This window comes from Anopheles ziemanni, chromosome 3 (assembly GCF_943734765.1).
Source record: "Anopheles ziemanni chromosome 3, idAnoZiCoDA_A2_x.2, whole genome shotgun sequence".
Taxonomy (NCBI): Eukaryota; Metazoa; Arthropoda; class Insecta; order Diptera; family Culicidae; genus Anopheles; species Anopheles ziemanni.
Genome location: NC_080706.1, coordinates 3,290,590 through 3,314,791, shown reverse-complemented (window position 1 = coordinate 3,314,791; position 24,202 = coordinate 3,290,590). Strand labels below are relative to the sequence as shown.

Below are 24,202 nucleotides of genomic sequence, written 5' to 3'. Positions count from 1 at the left end.
AGTGGCGTTGATGTAGATTAATGAAATTTGGATCAAAACCGTACCGAGAGCTCTGTGGCAGGTACTCGGGCGGCCCTTGCGGTGAGCTGGTGGCACACGACGCTTACAAGTCAATAATCATTTCCCGCCAGCGCGCGCGCTAGTTTCACTTTCGCTTCGCAGCCCAACCGGAGTGAACCGGACCGAACGAAATAATTTGCCTGCAAGGACGCGGGAAGTCCGGTGGTAGGCCACGGAACAAACGGAGGAAGGAGTTGTGATTTATGGAAGTTTTCGCGTAATGACACCTTTCGAGACTCTTGCCGGGTCGGCCTGAATAAATGGGTTTCGCTCAGTTCCACTCTCCCGGTTGGCCACTTGTAGTAAATCGTTGACCAGATCGTTGAGTTGAGGCAGCAATCGATAATTTCAGACTTCATTCCATCGTTAGGTCTGTCTTCTTATTACCTGGCTGGCCCAGTCGTATGCTAAAGCTTTTTAAGAGATTGCAATCAAAATTAGGTAGCCAAAGCAAATAACACTTTTTTAACATTGCCTCCATCCAACATGTACATGGACCAATTTGGTCAGCTTTTCTGTGTTATTTAATGAATGTCGAATCAGATCAAACACGAGTCACATTAGTAGGGCACTCAATAGACCTTGCTTCGTTTAATTTCAACAATAAAAACACACGTGTAAAGTTGTTAAAAGGATCGTTCATTTTCAATCAGTTTCCTGCACTTTATGAATCGATTCTTTTTCGCCTCCTTGGCTTCAAATCATATCAAACACGACAGAGTAAACCGTTTAGTGTGCGTTAATCTTTGCATTCGCCTTTCCATCCGAAACAATTATCCCATTAAATTTCCATCGGTGAACCATTAACCCGTAAACATGAAACCTTCTCCCAGGCAAGCCATCATCGTTGAATGGAGGCTTATTCACTTTGCCCGGAAAGTTGTATAGGCGTTAGGCAGTTGGATCAATAAAGAACCCCCAATCCATCACAAATACCCCCCCCCCCACACACACACACACATGCGAGCACAAGTGAGTTTTCGTAACAAGAAGGATTAGATGTGGGTCTAATTAAATTTCGTTCCAACACGCATCGAGGAAGTAAACAGGATCCCACCGCACGCCAGCTTCCGACTTGCTACAATGTTGTGGAACGTTTGTATGGAGGCCTTAAGGAAGAAAGCATGTAGGTAGATGTCTTGCCACTCTGTAGGACAGAGACAGACCGGCTAGACAGAAGAAGTTATCATAAACTCATTTATCTTCATCACAAGCGGCAAAGCGAGGAACGCTGTAACGATTGATGTCAATTGATCCATTTGGATCAAGCCGCCAACACTCGGACGTAAACAACACCTCCGACCGGTTGCTTTACGTAACGACCCGCCTGTGTTTCCTAATCGCTTCGGGGCGCGTGTGTGTGTGTGTGTTCGGATCCTTGAGCCGAGCATTAATTGATGTAACTATCAGGGATGATGATGGGCTGTGGGCCTATTCCCCGATAAGTTACAAAAGAGAACAATGTCTGACAAGCTTCTCCACAGTCGATGATGGTCAGTGCGTTGAGGGTCTTCAGAGGGCGATTGCATCAATCATTGGCCCAAAAAGATCACTTCTGCGCAACAAGGGTGTGCAGCAACTCAGGACAAGTGCGTATCTTGAGGCGCACGCGAGCCATTGTCTACGCAATGACATGAAGACCATCGAGTGCCACACATGACTTATGTTACACTACCGTCATCGGAACCCAGTCTTAGCCGGTTTGAAACGATTTCGATCAGATCTTGTTGATTGAGACCCCCGTATGCACCAGTAGAAGCAAAAACGCTGGTACCGCACAAGTCGGCGAGTTCCCGCCACTTCATATACCAGAGGCGTACAAATTGTTTCATCACCAGGTCTGAGTCTGGATGGTAGAGCACCAGGGCGACCACGATGGCTACTACTCCTCGAAGTCATTAGGGAGGCAACGCTAGTGGTTAATTAGGCTCACCTTGCTCACTCTCAAGAGATCAGCACCCGGGCCGGGAAACGGTAATAAAAACACACTCCAATCACAAAAGCAAACTATCACTCCGTTCACCTTGGACGAGGAGCACACCACGCCTCGAAGATGTTTGTTTTGCCCGGTACTTTCGACTATTCGCTTCTTTTTCTCCATCCTTTATGCACCCGTCGCGTGTATGTTGCATAAACGGGTGGCGCGTGCCAAACTGATTATGTTTTTCGAAACCCTCCCTGTGGTGCTCCGAGGGTGCCACAAAAGCTCCACCGAAGGGAGATCAATCTCTCCAGAAACGGCCCCAAGATGGATGGCCCGAGTGATAGATTGATGATTGTTTTGCAGCGCCGTAAGCAACATCGGATTGCGAGTGTACTTGCGGTATCTTTTTGCCTTACTTGTTGTGCGCAAGGTTTGGGTGCATCTCATGCAACCTACTTGTCCGGTTCGGAGAGATCAATAGATAGTATTTCTTAAACCCTAAAACATCAAACGGTGCCCTAAGTGAGCCGGATATTCAATATGCATCCACCGTTAAATTCGTTCGGTTCTAATTACGGTTAACTGGGCCACCTCCAAACTATCGGATCAGGGGGGGCCTATGACCAACGCAAGACGTCAGATGGGCTTACCGTTGGGTAAGCTGTCGAAAGCAGAACACACAAACACCTGAAGATATTTGCACAGATGGCTTCGCGGGCGTCGGTCGAACGGTTTACCCTCCTCCGGTGATGGGCCGGCGTTCCAACGAACATCTGTAGCGTCCCGGGGAGTTTATTTTGATTTCAAACCGAAGATAAACCACCTGCCTGCAAATTGCACCACCTCTGGGGGTTGAATTCAGTCAATCGAAATCGGGTCAAATTGCTTGCAGATGAAATCAGCTGCAACAAGGGTAACATCTGCAAAGAAGAAAAATATTAGCTATCACGAGTACCATCTATTTTAGATCTAATATCTTGTGTGGATGTTTTATTGCTATTTTATTCAAACCAAACATTTTAATGGGACCATCATTTATTCTTATGGGAATGACTTCTTCATCATAGTAAACCTTAAATAAAACAGTCGATCTCAGTTTTCCCCAAATTTACCAACAGTGACCAACGGCGAAAGTCCCTTCCTAATCGTCTCGAGCGTGTCACTCAACCTAATGAAAATTCCTCCAAAGGGCACAAACAAGCAGATATGGTGAAACGTTTGCCATTAGCATACAGCAGTCCAAGCTAAAAGCGTGCTGGAAATATTTCCGCGCCGCACAACATCGTCGGGATCATAAATCCATTCATTTATAATTGTCCCTATGGCGTGGCGTACACGATGTTGTGCCACTTAGGCAAACGATTCGCTTTATTAGCCACGACCACACAAACATACACATCACACATGAAATCATCCACGGAAGGCGACGACATCGTTTAAGGGCTTATGAGACGGCGAGCTCCTGAACGTCGCATAACCACCAGGGAGCGCGCGCTTGGACCCATGAGGGCACTTTACTGTTTATTAATTTGATCGCTACCCAACTGGGTGGAGAAACATGCCCACACATTGAAGATTACCCAAGAAGTAGTGAAATGCTTCTGTTTCTAATTGACCAGCTCCGGGCTGCTGTGAAGTGTGGAGTATCTTTTTCTTCGACTCGACAACTAACCGAATGTGTTTCTCCGTTGCATCAGTCACCGATTAAACGTAAAGCACTGGAACTCCACATTCAGTCGACTACAATTCAATCAAACTGCAGCACGACTACTCTGCAACTTGCACTAACGCCTCCTCCACCCAACTCCGCTACTCCATTCCCACGCTCGTAAATAACATTTCAGGGCCCCCCCGTCGGATGCGACCGTCGGGCGCTTTACCGCCATTAATTCGATTGCCAAAAATTGCCATTTGTCGGTCGATTGGAGCCCTTTTTGACTCAACCAGGCGGTCGCGAATGCAGTGCGTATTGCGTGAATTATGCGCATGGAAATTATGTCCCTATTGTGCCCCGTGGGGAGCATTGGCGATTTGCATATGTAATGGAGGCATCGTTTCGCTTGATTGCAGACAACAAAATGATTATAACTATTTCAACAGGCTGCAGCTATTGTCGGCTATCGCTTGTGCCCCATGGTTCGAGACGGAAGCTGTCTGCTGCTGGAAAGTGGCTTCCAAATGCGGGTGAATTTCCATTGCTCTGCAATAAGTTTAATTTTATTAGATAAGTTTTATAATCCTTTCACAGTTTATATGCTGTTTAAAATCATACTCACCCAATATTTATTTTGAAAAATAAAACCTTCAAACTCAACTGTCTTTAACCGGTGGAGCTTATCTTCTGCCCTGAAAGCTTCTTCCAAATATACCACGCCATTAATCCACTCGCTGCACAACTAGGACAAATCACCGGACATGAAAGCGAAGGGAGCCTGCAAGCGGTTGAAACATTGTTGCTAATTTCAAAGCAATTAAGATTTATCGGCTCAATAAATTTATCCGCTTACTGAAATCCAAATTCAGAGCCGGTCAATATTTCTTGCACACTGCGAATCGACGTTCCACTTCGCGAAGAACACGGTTTACAGGAGCGAGCGAAAACCCCCAAATCGAATGGAAGTCATTTTATAGATGTTCGTTTCCTTTTTTTTCCCCCCTCTATATTCAAACGGCAACCAGGATGGAACGGTGAATAACGAATTTCCGTTCGATGCTGTTCCACAAGCCGGTTTTCCCGGGTTAAACACTCCATGCGCGCCATGTTTGCCAGCGGAACCACGAGAAAAACTGACGATATAAATTGCTCAACGACACACCGGTGGCCGCGGAGGGGCACAGAACACTTCGGCAACATTCCCAATAACTTACTCCCTTGATGATCTTTACGCCGAGGACGAGCGAATGCGGTCCACGGAAAAGCACGGCACACAGGCAGCAATCGTTTGGCCACTAGCAGAAGGAAACACGAAAGTCCCAGGGTTTTTTGTTTCAGTGTGAAAAATGCACCGATTTTCTTTTCACTAGCTTTTGGCATCGAACGAACGGAGCTTATGCTCGGGGGCATGCAGTTCACTAGACACGCCGTGAAAATGCATCCCCCTTTTCACGATCAAGTGCGCCGCCCGGTGGCACATACGGTTGTCGCCCGGGAAAAGTTTAGCCATTAGGACGGGATTTTCCACCAGCACCAGCGCACCGATCGACATGGCTAGGCAAACCAAAAAAACGACGTCGGGGTTCGCGCGAGACGTATGTTTTTTTCCTTACGATGAGGTGACTAGTAGGAAAGCCTTTTTCCCATTCTTGGCACGGACACACCTTTCCGGAATACCTTCCTCCCAGATGGCATTCCGGGAACGTCCGGGAGCGCGAAAAACTTCAACGTTTTCATGGCTCATCGCTTAAGCGTTCGCATGGAGCGGTCAAGGGGGGAGGTAAATTCCCCGCCCCGACCGACCGAGATTAATTTCCCGGCTGAAGCGAGTTGGATAAAACTTCCCACAGTGGATGATTTATGCCGGGTGATGGTTGATGGTTGAAAACTTTTCACCCGCTACTTGTGACTGTGCCAGTGCACTCGGAGTTCTTTACCTTCTCGGTCTCGTCCCGGGCGGTGAGTTGTTCTGTTTGCATTCGACCGCATTGATTGACTTTCCAAACCGAAAACCCCAATCGCAGCTCCATATTTCCCGGGGCATAAATTTCAATTTGCCTCAACAAATAACTCGCGTTCGTGTTGGTAACCAGAGTCCGCCGAATGAAGGGATTAGAACTGGCACATGGCACACTGGGAATACATTTTCCAATTTGCACAACTATTCATTTTTATTATCTCTCCTCTGACAGCACCACGAACGGAGGACCAAAAAAAACCCCTCCAATGTCATCAACGTCCACGGAATCGCAATATGATTTCGATTATTCATGTTAAACACGAACCAAAGGAAAATTGAATCATAAATCACCGGTTCGGTGGGAAGTGGGTGTGCAGTGCACTAAAGCGGTTCTCGGTGGTGACGAATCGGTCCAGGACGACAAATAAATCCTTTACGCTCCACCAATTATCCGCACCGATCAGTAAAGAATGGATGGCTCCAAGAAGAGGAAAGGAAAAAGGAGAAAACAGATGGCCATTTTGAGAACGTCCTCGCCGACGAACCGAAAACGGATCCCTATCCATCAGGGCAGGGGTTCAGGGGTCCCATAAAATATATCTCACCCACAGACTGAAAGTGATGAGATTATTGAATTTTCCTCCCCTAGAACACCCGCTGGAGATTTCCCACAACCGGGTGGACATCGTGGAACTTTGGTGTAACCACTTCAACCAACCTCCAACCCAACACCAGTGACGCTTCTTTCGTAGGAATTGGTAAAAATCAAATAACGAACGATCTCATAATTCCTCCACGAGTGCAGTCACCCAATTTTCCGATTTTCCGTAGAACCTGCCCCAACCAACGCAAAAAAAAAACTGCCAACCCAAGTTCAATTGAGCGCTGCCGGTTTTCCTCGTTTTTTTTTTGTCTCGTGTCCTTTTCTCTCGCTAGCCGTTCGATTGATAGACAAATAAATCCTTATCCGTTGCGCAGCGGAATGGAATGGAATCGAAATGGAAACATTATTCTTTTCGAGCTGTGCTGCGATGCCCCTTCATGTTCATGGGGTTTTCCATTTGGCACCCAAAAGTTTCCCGACAATACTGCAGCCCGATACTTCGTTCTGTCGCCCGTATTCGTATGTATGTTTTATGCTGCGCTTTTGTTGAATCACTTTTGCCTGGCGTTTTTTGTCCCCCTGCATGTACATGATCCCATTGATCCCGCAACCTCCGCGACACCTCCCAGTCGGCGATCGGGGCGGAAAATCATAAAAACCACCACCCAATCAAACGGACAACACATAATCACAATCAGGCAATGATTTTTGATTTATTTTCAATTGTTTCCTTTTGGCTATTTGGGAGCGGGTGAGTCTGGTTTACCGAGTTCGAAAACATAACAGCGATGCATAGTCCTTTTTCCGCACAACTACGTCAAACCGATCGGGGTCTCGAGACCGGATTTAACGAACTGAACCCGCAGAGAGTGTCCCTTGGCCGGTTGGTGACACAACTGTTGTGATATGTTTTTTGATTCTCTACTCGTGCCAATCTTCTTGTGCCAATGTCGTACATGCGACCACTTACCGGCAAGCAAAAGTGACACACGGGACCCAAGGAGGGGAAGCTGAAGGATGCGATAAATTCGTCCGACTTCTAATAAGATTACATCCAATGCGGAATGGCGCCTTTTTTCCATTCCCTGCTTAGTGGCCTACGTTGACCCGACTTTGATCCTGCGAGATTATCGGTGGGAAGAATCAATGCTAGCGCCGAGTCGATAGTCCTCATAGAACCGGTTCGTATGACAGTGACATCTAAATCCCCGCACTCCTATTTTTCGAAGACATTCATTCGCAGAAACCAAACCAAGAGGGGGGAATGGGGATTGGGGACTGTCAATTTTAATTTAATTCGAAAGCAAAACTACTGCCAGCTTCCAATTGGAGAACCACAAACGAACCACACATCAATAAGCTAGACAAGTGTTGATAATCATCTTCCTCCATCCGGCGCTCCACAAACTCCACGGAAGCACCCGGGGATCGGATGCGGGACTAATTAATTAATCCGCTTGAGGTTTAAGGCATCCTTTCGCAGTGAACCGTTACGCTTCCAACCGCTCATGTGGGTGTCGTCGAGGTTGTACGGGGCACGTTCGGGTAAGACATTTTCTTTGAAGACCCTGCAAGCTCACTTAAGATGGCCAAGAAGTATTTTAACTACCCCTTCCCTCTGATGGGTATGAAGTGGCCAAGCTCGATACGTTTCAAACCCTGCCGCTGCCGGGATGGGTTGAATCCATTTTCACAAATCGTTTTCCCAACAGCACGAAAACTCTATGCGGGATGGAAAAAGCTCGTCCCCAAAAGCATTACACAGTGGATCTCCCCGGTAGGTCTGGAGCCATATTGCAGCGCTTCCTTTCGGCCCGAGGGAATCGAGGATTCAAATCGAAAGCGCCACCAGCATCGTTTCTGCAGGTTCGGTTCAACCGTTTTGAAACTACGACAAACGTTCCTGATCGTTGAGAATCCGTTCCAGTGTCGTGTTTGTGTTTTTATTCCTCCGCACGGATGTGTTTCCGAAAAGTGGAGAGGATTTCATGCTTGACTCTGCTCGCATATGACTGTCTTTCTGTCTGTCTGTTGATGTCTGTAATCTCCAGCTTCCGGTAGGGTTGCGGAAGACGAAAAGGATTCTGCTTCACAGACGAAATCTGCAACCCGCTTACATGCCGTTAGGACATGCCGGTGTTAATGTCACATTCCCAAAAAAGCAGTCCTATCCCAAATGCATCCCGTTTGCATCTGGAGCCACAGACTCGAACACGTTCACTCGCTAGAAGGATATCGATATCAGCATGGTCAATAGAAGGAAAAAAGTCACACCCATGAAATTGTGAGTGACTGACAGAAATTTACCTCTCGTCTGAAAACGTTTGGCAGCAGCTCGGAGGTTTTGGAACGTTTCATTTTTTTTATGGCTTACCAATTTAACCAGACGTGACATGCGAACTTCTTGACACTTGATATGACCCATTCTATGGCTCTTCTTCTATTCTGCAGCTTTACCACACCCGCGACACGATCACGTAAGTTCGATAAAAGCAGAAGCTACGTCGTGCGGAATTCGGGAAACCATTTCGCAAGGGCAGCTGAATAAAATCTCGTCCACACCGAAGACTTTCCATCCATTATGCAGCTTTTACCTGTAAAGGTAAGTTTATAGACAGTCAAATGAAGCCATTCTCAATGTTTGCAAATATTTTGACGTAACTCTCTTCTCCAATTTCAAACTCGCAACTTTGCATAACGCTTTTGCCGATGCAAATTGATATCCGACGGGAACTGCCGTTCAGTGCAGATGAATGAATAAGAAATGTCCTGAGATTGGCATGAATGTAGGACATCGTGACTTTTCAATCAATGTAAACCCCGACGCAGCAGAGTGCATAAAAAGTTACGTCAACGGGCGAAATGTCACATACACTGTATGTGTGCAAGTCGCCGGGTCATATGATGGCACGATATCTCCATCAAAGGAGCTGCCTCCTCCCGCCCATCCAGAGGGCCTGTCAATCATTCCTTGCCTCGCCCTTTCGGATGCATTTCCTCAGCCCTACGGGAACAGGACCGATTGCTGCATTACGTTATGTCACATGCGGTTTGCCTGAAATAACCTTCAGGTTGGGAGGTCAAACAACCACCAACCTACCATCGCCTGCACCACAAAAGCCAACCCGATGTGTTTTGCCTTTCCGGATGGGTTCGTACGAGTGGAAACATCGTTTAGCCGGCTTCCCTATTTGCCATGCCGAGCGGCAATCGTTTTCCATGAAGACATCGACAACGGTAATCGATACCGTCTGCATCCATCTCGTCTTGGAAGGTCGCCGGAGTCGATGGAGTGTCGATCATTGTGAGCCTCCCCCCCCCCCCCCCCCCGTGGAGGAGAGGTTGCAAAACTTTGCAAGTCGAAACCAACCCCCGACAGCTAATGCCACCGGCGGCCCTGTTGGTCCTCGAGGCGTTTCGGGATTCCCATTCCCATCGACCGGAGGACTCATGCCGCACATGAAACGATTCTCCCCCCGATCTCGTCGGTTATTCCTGAGGCAGCATAATATGAAGTGTTCCATCCGTACACCGCATGCAACGGAAGGCAACAAAACCATTAACTTCCTTTCCTCCGGACAACGGAAGGGGGGGAAAACTTCATCTTACCGGTGGAGACACCGGATAGCACCAGGCCTGCGATAGTTCCCTTTTGACCTCCGAACTCTCGAAGGATCTGACGAGTTGATGCGACTCCGTTACGTAACTGCACTCGGTACAAACATGCCGAGGCCTTCTTCCTTCGAGCTCGAGTTTTCCATTCGCACAAGTGCTCGGCCGATTTCATTCTAATTTATGGCTACTTTGAGGTTATAAGCCACATGGGTTTGCGAAACATCGGCCGGCTTTCGAAACCGTCCAGGGCCTCATCGCCAGTAGAACGAGTGACAAACTATGAGCTAAGCTAGAAGCTTTCCGCAAGCACTCCGGTGTTGTGTTTTTCCCGATTCCGAAAAGGATGCGGTGGCCATTGTCGCCCGGCTGCGGATGACTTGGATCGAGGGAGAATTAATTTGCAAAAGATTATAATTGATATTCCATCGATTGGCTATCGAGTGGTTTAAATTTGTAGCACCATTAGAAACCCTCCTACTCGTTCTTACCAATTAGGAATAAGAAAAACACCCACATTTTAAGCTATTAATCATGCCGACTGTACGCGCCTTTTAATAACATTTTCCGCTCAAATTAATTACCCACCCCCCAAACCAGCTAACGGCATCACAACTGCAAATAGAGAGAAAATTATCCGAAAACGATCCATCTCGTCGCGCTTGCACGCCATTGATCAAAATCGTTAAATCCAACAGCAACATCCAGCAGCTTGCAACACAAGCTTGAAACGAGGTGGTTGGTGTAATCTTTACGACCCAATAAAACATACTTAGGCAAGGGAAGAAGAAGAAAAAAAAGCATCACCAATTAATGCCACTGTCCGGAGGGAAGCGCGTAAACGTAAATTAACCAGATTTATGTTTTATTTTCCCTTCTAAAGCGTCCCGTTTAGCACGACCGGAATCCATTTTCATCGCGCTCGTAAATATCGCCCCTACCCGCGCTGGGGGAGGAGGAGGTCGGGAAAGTGTACCACCCATTAAAGCTTTCGATTTGGAAAACCTCCGCAAAACTGTTCTAAACGGAAGCGGCGAAAAAAAAAATTAAACCAGAATAAACTGGATCCAAATGGATAACAGCCATCCATCCAGCGGCGTCACAAGCTGTGAAACAACTTTGGCAACGATAATGAGTCCACCGCCACCACCCGATGTTCGATGGTCATTTAGCGTTTTGGGGAAGAAGGGGTAGGAAATTAAAAAAAAACGTGGCGAAATGTGTATTGAGGTTTGCCAATGACAACACACCCGCCGAAAGGGTTGGAAACCGGATTGGGGACGTGCGGAGTAAATGTGGACATTGCTTATCGCCATAAATTAAAATCTAATTGCATCTAATTAATTTGATGTGTTCAGTCGACCATCGAGCAGGAGATAATAAAGTGGGGCTTGAGGAAATACCGTACCTCAATAGACCCCCCCTCCTTCCCTTGGGTGGTCGTCGATGTCATTCCAGGTCGATTATGCTCGTGGGAAATCGAAGCTGTATGTTACAACCGGTGGCTGCCTGTAACTAAACTGCTGAATTGAACCGAAACAAAACAAACGCTCGCCGGGAGGCTAAGCAAGCGAAGAAGAGGACGAAGAAAAAAAAGCAGAACTATTTTATAACCTAGTTAAAACACATTACACGCCTCATCAGCTTCGGGTGGAATTTTGAAAGGGAAAATTTCGAACGCACCCACCAAGCAACCAACGGGCCAACTAGATCCACCGGTAATGTAATTCAGTCGCTGCGAAAACAAAACAAAATCCATTGCAAATCAAACCCACTCACCCGCGGCACCGTTTGTATCGGGCGTAATGCGGCGTTAAAACGGCAGTTTTCCTCGGTTTTTCCATTGGACTGGATTTTCCAGGCAAACAAAAAAAGCCACCCCCGAGCGATGTCAAATTAGGCTTGACTTTCGGTTCGCTTGACAGAGGGGTTGCACTTTTTGGTTTGTTACGTTTGCTGAGGGACTCGATTTTTAGGCGCTTATTTGCACAGTTGCTTTATTTTGGGCAGTTTAATTCGAATTAGTTCCCCAACGCACGACATATTAGGCATGATTTGAACGTAATTTTGGCAGAAACTTTCACACCTTTTACCAGGAATTGAATTGCTGCATTATAAAACACAATCCTTTTCATTATTATTAATTTCCTCACACAAATGTAAAAGCGGAAATGACCGCAGAGAAAAAAAAAAGAACAGAACAGAGTCCCTAGCATACTGCTACATATTGCCTCCAATCCGAACGCACAGCTAATGGTACCACTAAAGATCGACACGTGATCAGCTCAATAATCCAGAAGCACATTACCATTAACAGGCCCATTTGCATGTCGCCGGTTGCTCTTCGCGCGTCGCACGCCTCAACAAGCTTCCACATGTCTGTGTTCATGTCCCACTCGAGGACAAACGTAAGGCGAGCGGAGTCTGGCCCGACGGACTCGGTGCCGCCGATTACCCCAACGGCATTCCATCGGTCAGCGACGGTGTGATTTGCATACAAAATGCAGAAGTCACCCAGCGGCAGCCGAGGTGGACATTCCACCTCGTCGGCCACAGACCATAGGCCACGGTGCACAGTAGCCCTCCTCCACCACCACTTGGCGAATAATCGCTGACTGACTCATTAACTCTTTATGATCCGAGAGAGCGGTACGATTCAATTACAGTGTCGAGACATGGCTGCGTTCTCTGTCCAATCAGTGACCCCCTCGCCACGCCGGTTCACCTCTTGAAGGCCCCCACCCGGTAAAACCGGTGATGTTAGCAAACGGACAGTTGTCCCCGCCGGCTTCGGTTGGAGTACTAGCGCTATAATTTTGATTATGCCATTCGGCTGATTGCCCTGCGAAGAAGCACCGGCTCGAGAAGCCACAAATCTTTGTCGTAATCGATGGCCCGTGGCCGAAGAGGCTGCTCCAAACTTCGTATAAAGACCGGCTGTAAGACATCTCCTCGCCGGTCCGCTACGGATGCATTCCGATTGAGAGTGCACATTAAGTCGAATCGATGCAATGTTCGTTGCACGCCGGCTGCGATTAGTTTTCCTGGAAAAGCACATTCATTTATATTAGTTCTGTCCGATAGTTTTGTGTCGATGTCGATAAACAACCCATCCGGGGATAAACATTTCTCGAAAAGCGAACCGAAGTGCTTGACCTCTCTTGGCAAAGTACAGCACAGAAACTTAACGCCCAGCTCATGGAATGAGTTGCACTATTGACTCAAACCTCGGAGGGTGAATACTGATGAGCGTTGCAAAATCAACTGAACGGACCTCGAAGTTTAAGCTCAGATCAATATCCACGGTAGTCGTTTATTTTTCGACACGAACTTCCCAAGCGTCGCTAGGAAAAAAAAACGAATCCTCGGTAGAAGGAGCTCACGATCATCCCGAGACGGTGACGTAACTGGTCGCTTCATCGTTTGGTATAATTAATTATGCAGCCAAGTCAGCTTTCCACAACACTACCATCCACCAGCACTAGCGGTTGATATCAATTCGTCTGTCAGCCGAACCTCCGGTGGCCAATCGAAGCCTGAATCGGCGGGAAAATCAGTGCTGCAGTTCGTGCCGTGAATATTTTATAACCACCCCCGCCAAATGAAAAGAGTAAAAAAGCACACGCCATGAGTCGAATAGTCAATCCAGATTTTCCCGGCCCCATTCCGTTGGTGATTATCGGTTCTAATTCATCGTGAACTAGTAGCGAACGCTCCAGAGAATCGCTCCTCTTCACAGTAAAAGGGATTAAAATTGCAACACCCCATTATTGGGCCATCAATCCTCCGAAGGCTAGACATCGGTAATCCAGTGAGTAACGTATGTTTTTTTCCTATCGCCAACCTAACGTTCCCTGTACACCGCGGAATAACTGGCGCTAATTTGATATTCTGTGGCATTCTCCTTTTTTCCACCTACCACCGACACCGGCATGATTGGAACTCAGGGATATCCCTACTAACATCCATCTCCTCACCTCCGCCCAAGTCCTTCCGAGGCGGGATTACGAAAAGGACGCAACCTGAAAATGCATTCCTCGCATTGGAATGGATTAAATTAATTTTCCACAAAACAATGCACTCGCGATCCATTTCATTTCGAACACCTCTGCACAGCTTTTCCGACCACGAAACGGAAAAAAAATCCCCCAAAACCGTCGGTCCAGAATTGAATCAAACTTCACAACTACGTTGCACCAGAATGCAACGGTAGTGTGAATTATGGCATTTGTTAGCGCAACTAATTCTAGCTGTTATTGACTCATTCCAGCATTTCTGCAGGATTGTTTGCCATTTCCAACGGAATTACTCACTCGCCGTAATAGTAATTTACATGAAATAACGCACTGCCAAAGCATTTGACAAGCTGGTAAACTGAACCAAAGGATGTATACGTGTCAGCCTAGAAATTGGCCCAACATTCACCCCCTTCCCCTGGTCTTTTGCTGTGCGGTTTCTCGTCCCGCAAACACACAAACCACCAGCAGGTGGTGGGGGCAAACAGCTAGTCATAATAAAATCCATCCGCTGTCAATAGTTGGCAACTAAAATATTTGCTCCACTCGTCGGATTCTGGCAAGGTACGGATAAAATAAATAGATAAACAAATGCACACTCGTGTCGTGGATTCGTCGATAACAACAATGGACACGGGAAGCAAATGCATCGATGCCAATCATACGGGAATCCCGAGGATATAGGGATGAGGATGAGGATGATGATGCAATTGAATCGATTGTCATTGTCGCTGGCGATTGATTGGCCAGCGCACAAATTTCCCCGAGGAATATTGGGGTGGGAAGCGCCAGAAATATCTCACAGACTGTTACTGAAGCTTGAATCATTGTTTCGCCGCCAGGTTCACGCCAGGTTTGCTGAAACTGAAACAAAAAGCGAGAAGCTGAACAAATAATATATTTATCGGACTGCTGCAGGTTTTTTCGTCGTTATTTTCCTGTGCGTGTATCCAATTGTGGCAGGGTTGGTGGACTGCGTCTAACCGGGCATTTCGTGCATGTTTAATGCTGATGTCACTCAATTAACTCGAACGATAGGGCCAGCGGATCGTTGGCGTGATTCGGTTCCTCTTTTTTCCTTGCATGAAATTATTTTGACCAGGCTCCAATTTCTGTGTTTTCGGAATAAATAAAACACACATTGAAAAAAGCGCATACAAACCGGCTTGCCGACAATAAAATAAAAAGCTCACTTCAAAAGCTTCCAACCCAAGCAGAGATCTGGCTGCTGGTTACAATGTCGAACATTGGAATTCGGAGGAAAAAACATTTCCAACCGACACCGTCATTGTTGTCGACTGAAATGAATATGCAACTCCTCATTCTGATTCCTCATCAATCAAGTGTGTTGGATGCCTGGTATTCTTTTGGTTATTGCTTGGGAAGGATAACAAAATCTACAAAAGGAAAGCATAAAACAGTAAATTTAAGGAATGTCCGATGACGCATTCACAGAAACAGAATAGGAAGGACAACTAAGACACAAACAAATACAACTGAGTTAGACTGCTTGGCACATCTTTTTTGAGTGGAAAAGAAAGGATTTTATCGCAGCTATTTTCATCGATTAGTTCAATTCAAATGGATTAATTTTTGTCTGATTTATGACGAGTTTTACTGGTATACGTTTTACTATATTTCTTCTCTTCAAATACAAAAATTATAACATTTTCAATCCACCATTTCCAACGTAAATATGTATAGGATTTGAGTCTTTTTGGTTCACTATATGAGGGCACTACATATCTTGACAAACCAATAGGAAGCAGACATTTTCTACCTTTTTGATTTTCTTCGTTAGATGTAAATTGCATTTTCCAGCCACCTTTTTTTCGATAGAACCTTGATGCAACCATGCCACTAGCAACACAACACACGACCCGAGTGAAAGTGAGCATCGACGGCTACACGCGATATACCATGGACACTTTCCGCCCAAGCAAACCGAGCCGACGGAAAAAGGCTTGCTTGCGCTTGAACACGATATTCGCAACGGTTCCAAGAAGGATCACTCCAACCTTCAATATCGTCGACACGGCGCGAGTCTCATGAACTTCACACGCACGAAACCGTCCGGCATAGAGTACACGGGTTTAATAAACGTACTACAGACAGCTCCTCGACGAAAGCGCGGTGGGACAACGCTGGGTGGCCCCGAAGCAAGGGGATCTGGAAGAATGTTCATCGTGCACAATCAAGTCCGACGGATAGAATATCGTACCATCGCTGTACTGTTGGAGCAATATTGGCGGGATATCGTCAAACATCCTTCGACAGCCTGTAGACTTTAGGTGACTGCAATCTAATGGTAATAATAATCATCATCATCAACGCCGTCGCCCATCATTCAGACAACAATCGTGTCAGCAACACAAAGTTCCTCCATGCAAGCTGAACTGAAAGTGAGCAAAATGAAGGAGTTATGCAAGGGAAAATGTTTCACAGCGGAGTCCTCGCGAAGCCAGTATCTGAATCCTAGGAACCTGCCCCGAGCCGGCATCCCATAACCTCACTTTTCAGGATTGCTGCGTGTGCATGGGGAGATAAATTGCATTTAGCCCGGTTAAGGGCACGCTTACTCGCATCCGTGTGCAGTCGGTGCTTCTTCGCCGCGGTCTCCACCATACGACGGTCGTTTATAGCAGTGCGTGTGTGTATGTCGCAGCGACAATAGTAATTGGATTCCTTTCTCCAATGGACTCACAAGATGGTCCTTTAACCGTGCTTAACCGACTCCTAATTGAACCTGATCGCTCCACAAAGTGCCAACCGATGGTCTTTTCTATTTCTCGGTAGAAACGCATCGAATGTCCCGGGCATTCAATAATATACCATGTGCTCTCAGGTTGTTCCCACACTGTAAGCATCATGTAAGGACTTGTTCTTAGATCTGCGAAGAAGAGATTGCATATTAAAACGATCAAATGGAAAAACAAGTGTTAACTTTAGACCATAATAGTAAAATCTAAAAGTAAAAACAAATATAGCAAAAAGTGAATAAAATATGGATAAAAAAAAAAGAAATTCCATATTGAAAGGATTAAATGCAGAAATGAGTTTCAACTATAGTAAAAGTAAAAACTATAAAAAAGTAAAGTAAAAACTAATTGAATATAACTATTCTAGTTAAAAATCTCGCTTCAATAAATAGTTACGATACAAGTTTGAGAATGCCAAGATGCAATGCTTTTCCATCCTTCGTCTAAACAAGTATTGGTTGGACACAACCAACGTAGCTTCTGGCATGGCCAATAAATCTCCATTCTTTCGGCAGGCAACCGAGTCGCGCCGGTGATTTTTCCCCGTGAACCGGCGAAAAACGTCCAGCTGAAAATGCAACCACCCGACTAACGAACGGAGGAAAACTTCCGCAAAGGATGATGGCTAAAAACCGAGGCGAAAGGCACACAGACGTGAACATCATCACATCGTAACTATCAACACCGCTGAAAGATATTTCCCGAGCTAATATTTGCGCGATCGTGCGCGTGGTTTTTTAAGGCGAAAATCGAACGAACCAAACGACCCGAGGGAGGATGGAAAAAAGTGTGCTCTCCCACTAACTGCTTCAACTACTAGTGCGGGGTGGTTCCTTTTCCTCCCGCTTGCAACGCCGTCGGACGCCGGGGTAAAGATAAATTTAATCGCTAATGAAGATGAATAGTGAGATACGACGCGATTACGGCCGATTACGGCATCCGACGACGAAGCTTGGTATATGATCCGTCAGAACGGGGTGCGGTCGCGGATGAAGGAGAAAGTAATCGTGACCGATGGAAGGGTGGAAAGGAGCCTTGCATTTCCTCCACCGATGACTACAATCGGGGAACCTTAAAGCTCAGTAAAGCCTATCTTCTTGGAGGAATTCATTTTCAAACCGGTTATAAAATATCTTCTTCCAATTTCAGTCGAACATTTGCAGGATCTATTTTAATCACTGGTTACTCAACCATGGCTCACGATGTTAAACCGTACTCCCATGTCCCAAGGGTACCAGGAGAAATGTTCATTTTCCACCTAGCGGAGCCTCGGTCCGAAGGGAAGCATTTAGGTAATGGATGGTGCTCTTAAAGCTATTGCACCGAGACGTGAAAAACGATTGTTCGCTGGACTAAGGAAAGTCCCCTGCTTCACCACACGGCGGAAGAAAGCACCGTGGAGTAATGGGACCTTCCAAACGGAGGTGCGCCAGGCGCATTTTCGGGAGCTGCTTCCGTGCAGCAGATGATGTTTATTTATTCCCCCGTCTGGGTTTGCAAGCAATCCACCGCTTACATCACAAAACCCAGGGAGCAGCAAATCACTCCCCTGTCTTGATGATGGATGACGAATCATATTCGGTTTGTGCGCACAGGGAACGAATGCACCGATATGATTTGGCGCAAACCATGATGCAACGGCGCCCGGGAGGAGATGTTTAGCTGGTGAGGTGTCGGTCATTGTGCAAGGATTGCATCGCAAATGGCGCTAACTTATCGCACCGCATTATGCACCCGTCGTCTTCGCCAATATTGCACCATGCACCATGTGGCTAGTGATTATCAAATTGGTTGCTACCGGTTTGCAAAACGGGTCGAGTGATTAGCACGTGCTTTCAAATGAGCAGACAGCATGTCAAAATGTCACCGGGTTTGTGTGTATGAACTATGGAAAACCTACGCTGCGATTGCGTCACCAACGAGAAGATCACTTTCTCTTACCAAACATTCGGATTCATTGTACATGTATCTAGAAAGTTTTATGAGCCAATACTTTATTGAAACCCTTAACACATAAACTCATGTTTTTACGAATTTCAATTGGTCATTCGAAAACTCGAAATTTCAAACAACCAGCATTTTCACTCAATGATACGATCGGTTCACATCCTCAATCCCACACCCTTGAAAGCGTTTTCCTAACTCACTTTCCCGTAACAACAATTTACGGCTGGGAAAACTCCAGCACAGGAAAGTGCGATCGCGTGATCGAAATGCCATTAAAGGGTAGCCGAGAGTGTGGAGAAAAATTCGATAAGCTCTGATTACCTCCGGGGTGCGACGAGACCGCGTTTTGCTTGCTAGTTGGTGTTGTTTGCGTAGTGAAAAAGAGGCAAATGGAAAACAATTTCCAATGTGCACACCCCCCCACGGTTACCATTTCTCGCGACGCTTATCTTGCCGGGAGAAAACGATCGAGCGCGATAATCATTGGCCAGCAAATGGGGGGGTGCATGAAAGCTTGGTTCTTGGTGTGTGCACTCACGAAATGCACGTGGTGACTCGTGGAGTGATGTGTTCGAGATGCTTTTGTGAAGATAGGAACGTTTCTTTTTTGCACGCATCCAATCTCTTATGCAAGCGGTTACGGATCCCGGCACCAGCGGAGCTGGAACGAAATGAAGACGCCAGGGAGAATCTAAAAAACACATCTTTAGAAGACCCTTTCTGCCGACATTGACAGTACACCCGCCTAGAGTCAAGTCCCGTGAAAGCCGTTGCGGAAGGAAAGCCAGTCAAAGCCGTCGGCTCGCTCGGAAAAGGTCATGGATTTGATTATCGCTTTGGTGCCGAGCTTTTGTGTGCAAAGCAGGTGACATTTCGCCATTTGCCTGAAGGTGATCCTCGTGATGGAGGCAGAAGAAAGTATCAAAATTCAATGTATTCAATGCCCGAGGACTTGCTAAGAAGAAAAGTTTCCAACCATGCCTGTCAATAGAGAGTGCCTTTCGGGAAGTGATCTCTATCGCTTTCCCCATCATCCATTGCGGAAGCGATTGAAGAAACTTGCTGCGGACATCACGGTGCACGATGTCAACGTTGGAATTAACACGTGGAAATAAAGAGCATTTGCGCACCCTTGTAACAACTAACTTGCATTTACTTCTGTTCAAAGAGAAAAGAAAGATTAAAAGGCAAAATGAAAAAAATCTTTTAAGTTACAATTTTGCAATAAAGCGTTTTAAATATAATGGTGCTGATACACATACGCTTTTTCCAATAGGTACTAGAAGTATGGTATAAATTTAACAAGTTGAAATCTGTGCTAAATATCGGCATGACTACTTCGCAACCCAAACCTTTTATTTCTGGCCATCAGTGATAGTAGAATTCTTGGGGAACTTATTGATTAGTCAATTGATCTACCAAAGCGTTGGTAATAACCACGCTCAATGACAGAGCCGACACTCGAATCGCACCATAAACCGACCACAGCTGTTGCCCTTCACAAGTTGGACCCATAGCAGGAAATTTGTAGCATGAGCTCACCACTAACCTCGGCCAACCTTTTCGCCTTCGACGAGTTGTGACCATTGGGAAATCGATGAACCAAAAATTGCCCAAATTTCAGGCGATGAGTAGCGGTTAGCAAATTTGTACAGCACAACCACAGATCACAGACCAACCAGCGTTTGGCTTGCTCGGGCTGCCGCTTGTGAAAGATGCCCCTATTTTGTTGTACACCCGAGAGCGCACCTTCGGACAATCCCGCACAAACAAAGCTGCATGGTCAGTTCGGAAAGTTGCTGTGCAATTGATTTGTTGACACAACCAGATCGCACTTAATCGTGAAGTACCTCGAAAGGGTATTCAAAGCCATCGGAGAACCTTTGAAAGGCACGATTTTAGGCAAGCACTCGCTATAGGCATCTCGGGGTTGCTTGTGCCTTTTATGGAGTTTCTTGGAGTATACCCCCGAAAGTGGATCAAAAAGTGCCCAGCGGATAAAAGCTCAATAGCCACAAGGTCTTGGTTAATAGAGAGTACATCTCATACCAGGAGCATGGATTTCTTTATAAAATCACTCCTGTTATAAAAATTAATAGTTCCAACCGTGTGCTATAGTGAGGGACTAAATAAAGCAATTTCAGTTAGCTTGTACCATCCTAATCATCCCGATGTTTATCAACTTCTTGAAACAACAACTGTTCACTTTCAGACTTGCTCCCCGACCCTGCAAATTGCTGCAAATGACGACTTCCCTAGATTCCACAAAACGACGATTGGATAATTTTCTCATGTCAATTACAATTTTCATTTAATTGCTCGTCGGCTTCACACGCAGGGCTAACGGGAATGGGTACAGCAACAAACATACCCTGATTTTCAGCTCGGAATCTTTTGCGTGAGCTTCCCCGGCGATGAACGAATAGCAAATTTGCAACTTTGCTCCACGACACGCAGGAAGAAGGTCTAATGCAGGTGCATCGGCGGAGTATATGCACAATTCAACCTGGTGGTGGGATGTATCACAGCTGTTGATGCAACTGGCATCACCGGAAGGTGCAGGAGGGCGTCACAACGAGGCATGAGTTCGGTATGTTTTCGAACGGTCGATTCTACTCACCTGAGGAAGAAGATGAAGTATTTATCCAAGCCGGCAGTTTCAATAGTAGAGTTTCGCTAATTTGAGCTCAGTACAACTCTGCAAGTATTGTCCGGTTGGCGCAAAGTTTGTTGTGGAAAGAACTAAGGAACACTAATTGTACATCTTCTTTAATGTCAACAAACATCCAAACAACTGCGTCGGTCACATACCCATAGTTTAATCCACCTGCGCCAAATCAGCAACCTATTAAATATGCACTCCTTGCTCACATGATGCACCATTCACTATTCCTCGGTCAAGTCTCCAGGTATTCGCCCCACGAAATTTGCGTTTAATTGACTTTCATACCCTTCAAAACTGCCACACTCTTCTCGGAATCGGGTGCTAGTATCATCGTGACGCGTGCGTTCTCCTGCTTACAACTTTACCCCGAAGCACTACCGTTTAACCTCTCGAATCTGTCGAGATTTTGCATGTTTCCTAAATCCTTGACGAACAGCGCACGAACTTCTTCCTGAAAATGCACAGCACAACAACGCCGGGCCAAAGTTGCATCGTTCCTTGACGTTGTGCTGCTACCAAAACTAATACCACACAACAGCGGTGGAGTATACGGAATGGGTGGCTTGATGGAACAGTTATGGTTTCATTATAAGCTTTTCTCAAGCATAAACTACGGAAATCCCCTAACCCCATACGAAGGAACGCGGTATTGCATTATCACTTGAATATTCAACCGCTTCTGTCCTCTTAGTTGATGAAATTCGCAAATTATACACTAGGACTATTTACAGGAAGAAAGAGATTTAAATGCAATTCTTTTCAAGAATCAAGAAATAGATTCCTAAGCTTGCCGAACGAAAATGTTTTATACACAATTTCAAAATGATAACATTCCACACTTGCTACGTTAACGCTCAACGATCTTTTTAATTTCAAACATCAAAAACGCATCGGAAACGCAAACTTCAAAAGCCGGCCAAGTATTTAATCAAATGAGTTGTATTTCGTTCGATATGTAATGTTCGTTCGATAAATTAATTATGCTTCTATCATACTGTTTTTAATTGTTTAACGATCGCATCGAAATCATGCAAAAAATAATTTCTCAAAAATAGCAAACTTTTTTTCAAGAACGGACCGAACCCAGTGAGTCCGAATAATTTGACAGTGCGGCGGAAGCGGACAAGCTGTCAAGCTCCGTCACCAGTTGTCAGTGAAAACAACTTTGCCTTCTCTCTTTTCCGGCCGTAAAGGTGTTTGTGTGAACACATTTTTGTTGAGGTGCGCTGATTTTTAACAAAATTTGGTGAAAATTCGCAATATCTTGCATTGCTGTTGTGGGAAAATAGATCACCTATGATTGCCGGCTTGAATACGTTCAGGAAAAAGTCGATAGAACTTAGAAGCATGTGTAAAATCCACGAACAACGTTCGACCCAAGCTACGTGTTGTCATGGGCCATTCGGCCAGTTCCTCCGTAGCTTGTCTTCGTTTCATAAAACTCTACGTTTCACTATTGTGGTGCTTTAGTTGACTAGTTTCCAGTTTTTCTAGTGGCTTCATCGTTAAGATGTTCTTGTAGCAGTTTTCCCACGAACAACGCAGATGTCGCTCCCGCCATTGTGAATGACAAATGGTATTCATGTAAGCTTCTCCCTTGTCTCATTTTAGGCACACGGCTAACAAAAATCCGTCAAGATGGTGAAGGGTAATCATATGATTTCCAATGGTCATTTCCATAAGTACTGGCAAAGGCATATTCGCACCTGGTTCAACCAGCCGGCCCGCAAGGTCCGCAGGAGGAACAACCGTATCAAGAAGGCTAAGGCCGTCTTCCCGCGTCCAGCGAAGGGCCCGATTCGTCCGATCGTGCACTGCCCGTCGCAGCGCTACAACACCAAGATCCGTGCGGGTCGTGGATTTACTCTTGCTGAGCTTAAGGTAAGCAACAATGTGTCAATAAGAAAACAAACAATCCAGCGATACCGCCTGCCCTCTGGGTGTGTATGCCTCTTTTGCCGCCTAGTAGAATTCTCTCTCCGTTCCATGGAAGGGATTTCGGCGGACAACGGAGGCTAGAAGAATTCATTACAAACCGCTGTGCGATCGGATGGGTGTCGCTCCTGCCTCACTTCCGGCTCGTTAGGTACAAATAAATCAATTCCTTCATTAGGACACAAATAATGGGGTTGCAGTTGGGAGAGGCATTGATAATGTTGTTTCTTTTCTTTTTTCAGGGTGCTGGCTTGACCAAGGGATTCGCTCAAACCATCGGCATTGCCGTGGATCCGCGCCGTCAGTCGAAATCGGTGGAGAGCCGCCAGGCGAACGTTCAGCGCCTGAAGGTGTACCGTAGCAAGCTGATCCTGTTCCCGATCCACGCGAACAAGAAACTGAAGAAGGGTGAGGCCACCGAGGCGCAGCGCAAGCTGGCCAAGCAGCTTAAGGGTGATGTGATGCCAATCACGAACAGCAAGCCTGAGGTGACGCTCGGAACGATCACCGAGAAGATGAAGAAGTACGGCGCGTTCGAGGCCATCCGCCAGGCTCGTTTGATTGCCCGCCACGCTGGTGCCCGCGCGAAGAAGGCCAAGGATGCCGCCGAAAACGAAAACAACCAGCCGGGCGAGAAGAAGGAGAAGAAGTAAACCTTAGCTTCGTTTCTCTAGTTTCCCCACGCACTGGCCACTATCACACGTTTCCGAAAGTTGTCATCGTGTCTGTACAATTGAAAAGCATAATTGTGTCCAGCTATGTGGCCAAGGCAAACATCTGTTTTAGCACTAGTTGGCAGAACCCTGGAAGTGTGGACTGTTTATTTCTCTTTGAGCAGAATAATTTATCTGTTGTAGAAGAGGGGGAACAGGAGGATTTAAAATAAAAACTGTTCCTTTGAACACCGATGAAGTTGTTCCATTTCTTTTACCATCATGTTAAACAAATCATTAAATGGTCGTATGCCTGTTAATTTCCAAGAATGAATATCAGCCGGAACTATCGACCAAGGGCACCATAACCAATTCGGAATCAATCCAAGGATAGTTAAAATCATCGTTTTGAA

The 24,202-nt window shown here is 46.1% G+C and overlaps 1 protein-coding gene across 1 annotated transcript; it reads left to right on the top strand.

Moving 5' to 3' along the window:
- Positions 1-22,345: 22,345 nt before the first annotated feature.
- On the top strand, positions 22,346-24,044 carry LOC131289208 (large ribosomal subunit protein eL13). Its single transcript, XM_058318420.1, has 3 exons — positions 22,346-22,422; positions 22,813-23,082; positions 23,379-24,044. The coding sequence occupies exons 2-3, from the start codon at positions 22,840-22,842 to the stop codon at positions 23,787-23,789; spliced, it is 654 nt and encodes a 217-aa protein (XP_058174403.1). The 5' UTR covers positions 22,346-22,422; positions 22,813-22,839; the 3' UTR covers positions 23,790-24,044.
- Positions 24,045-24,202: the final 158 nt, after the last annotated feature.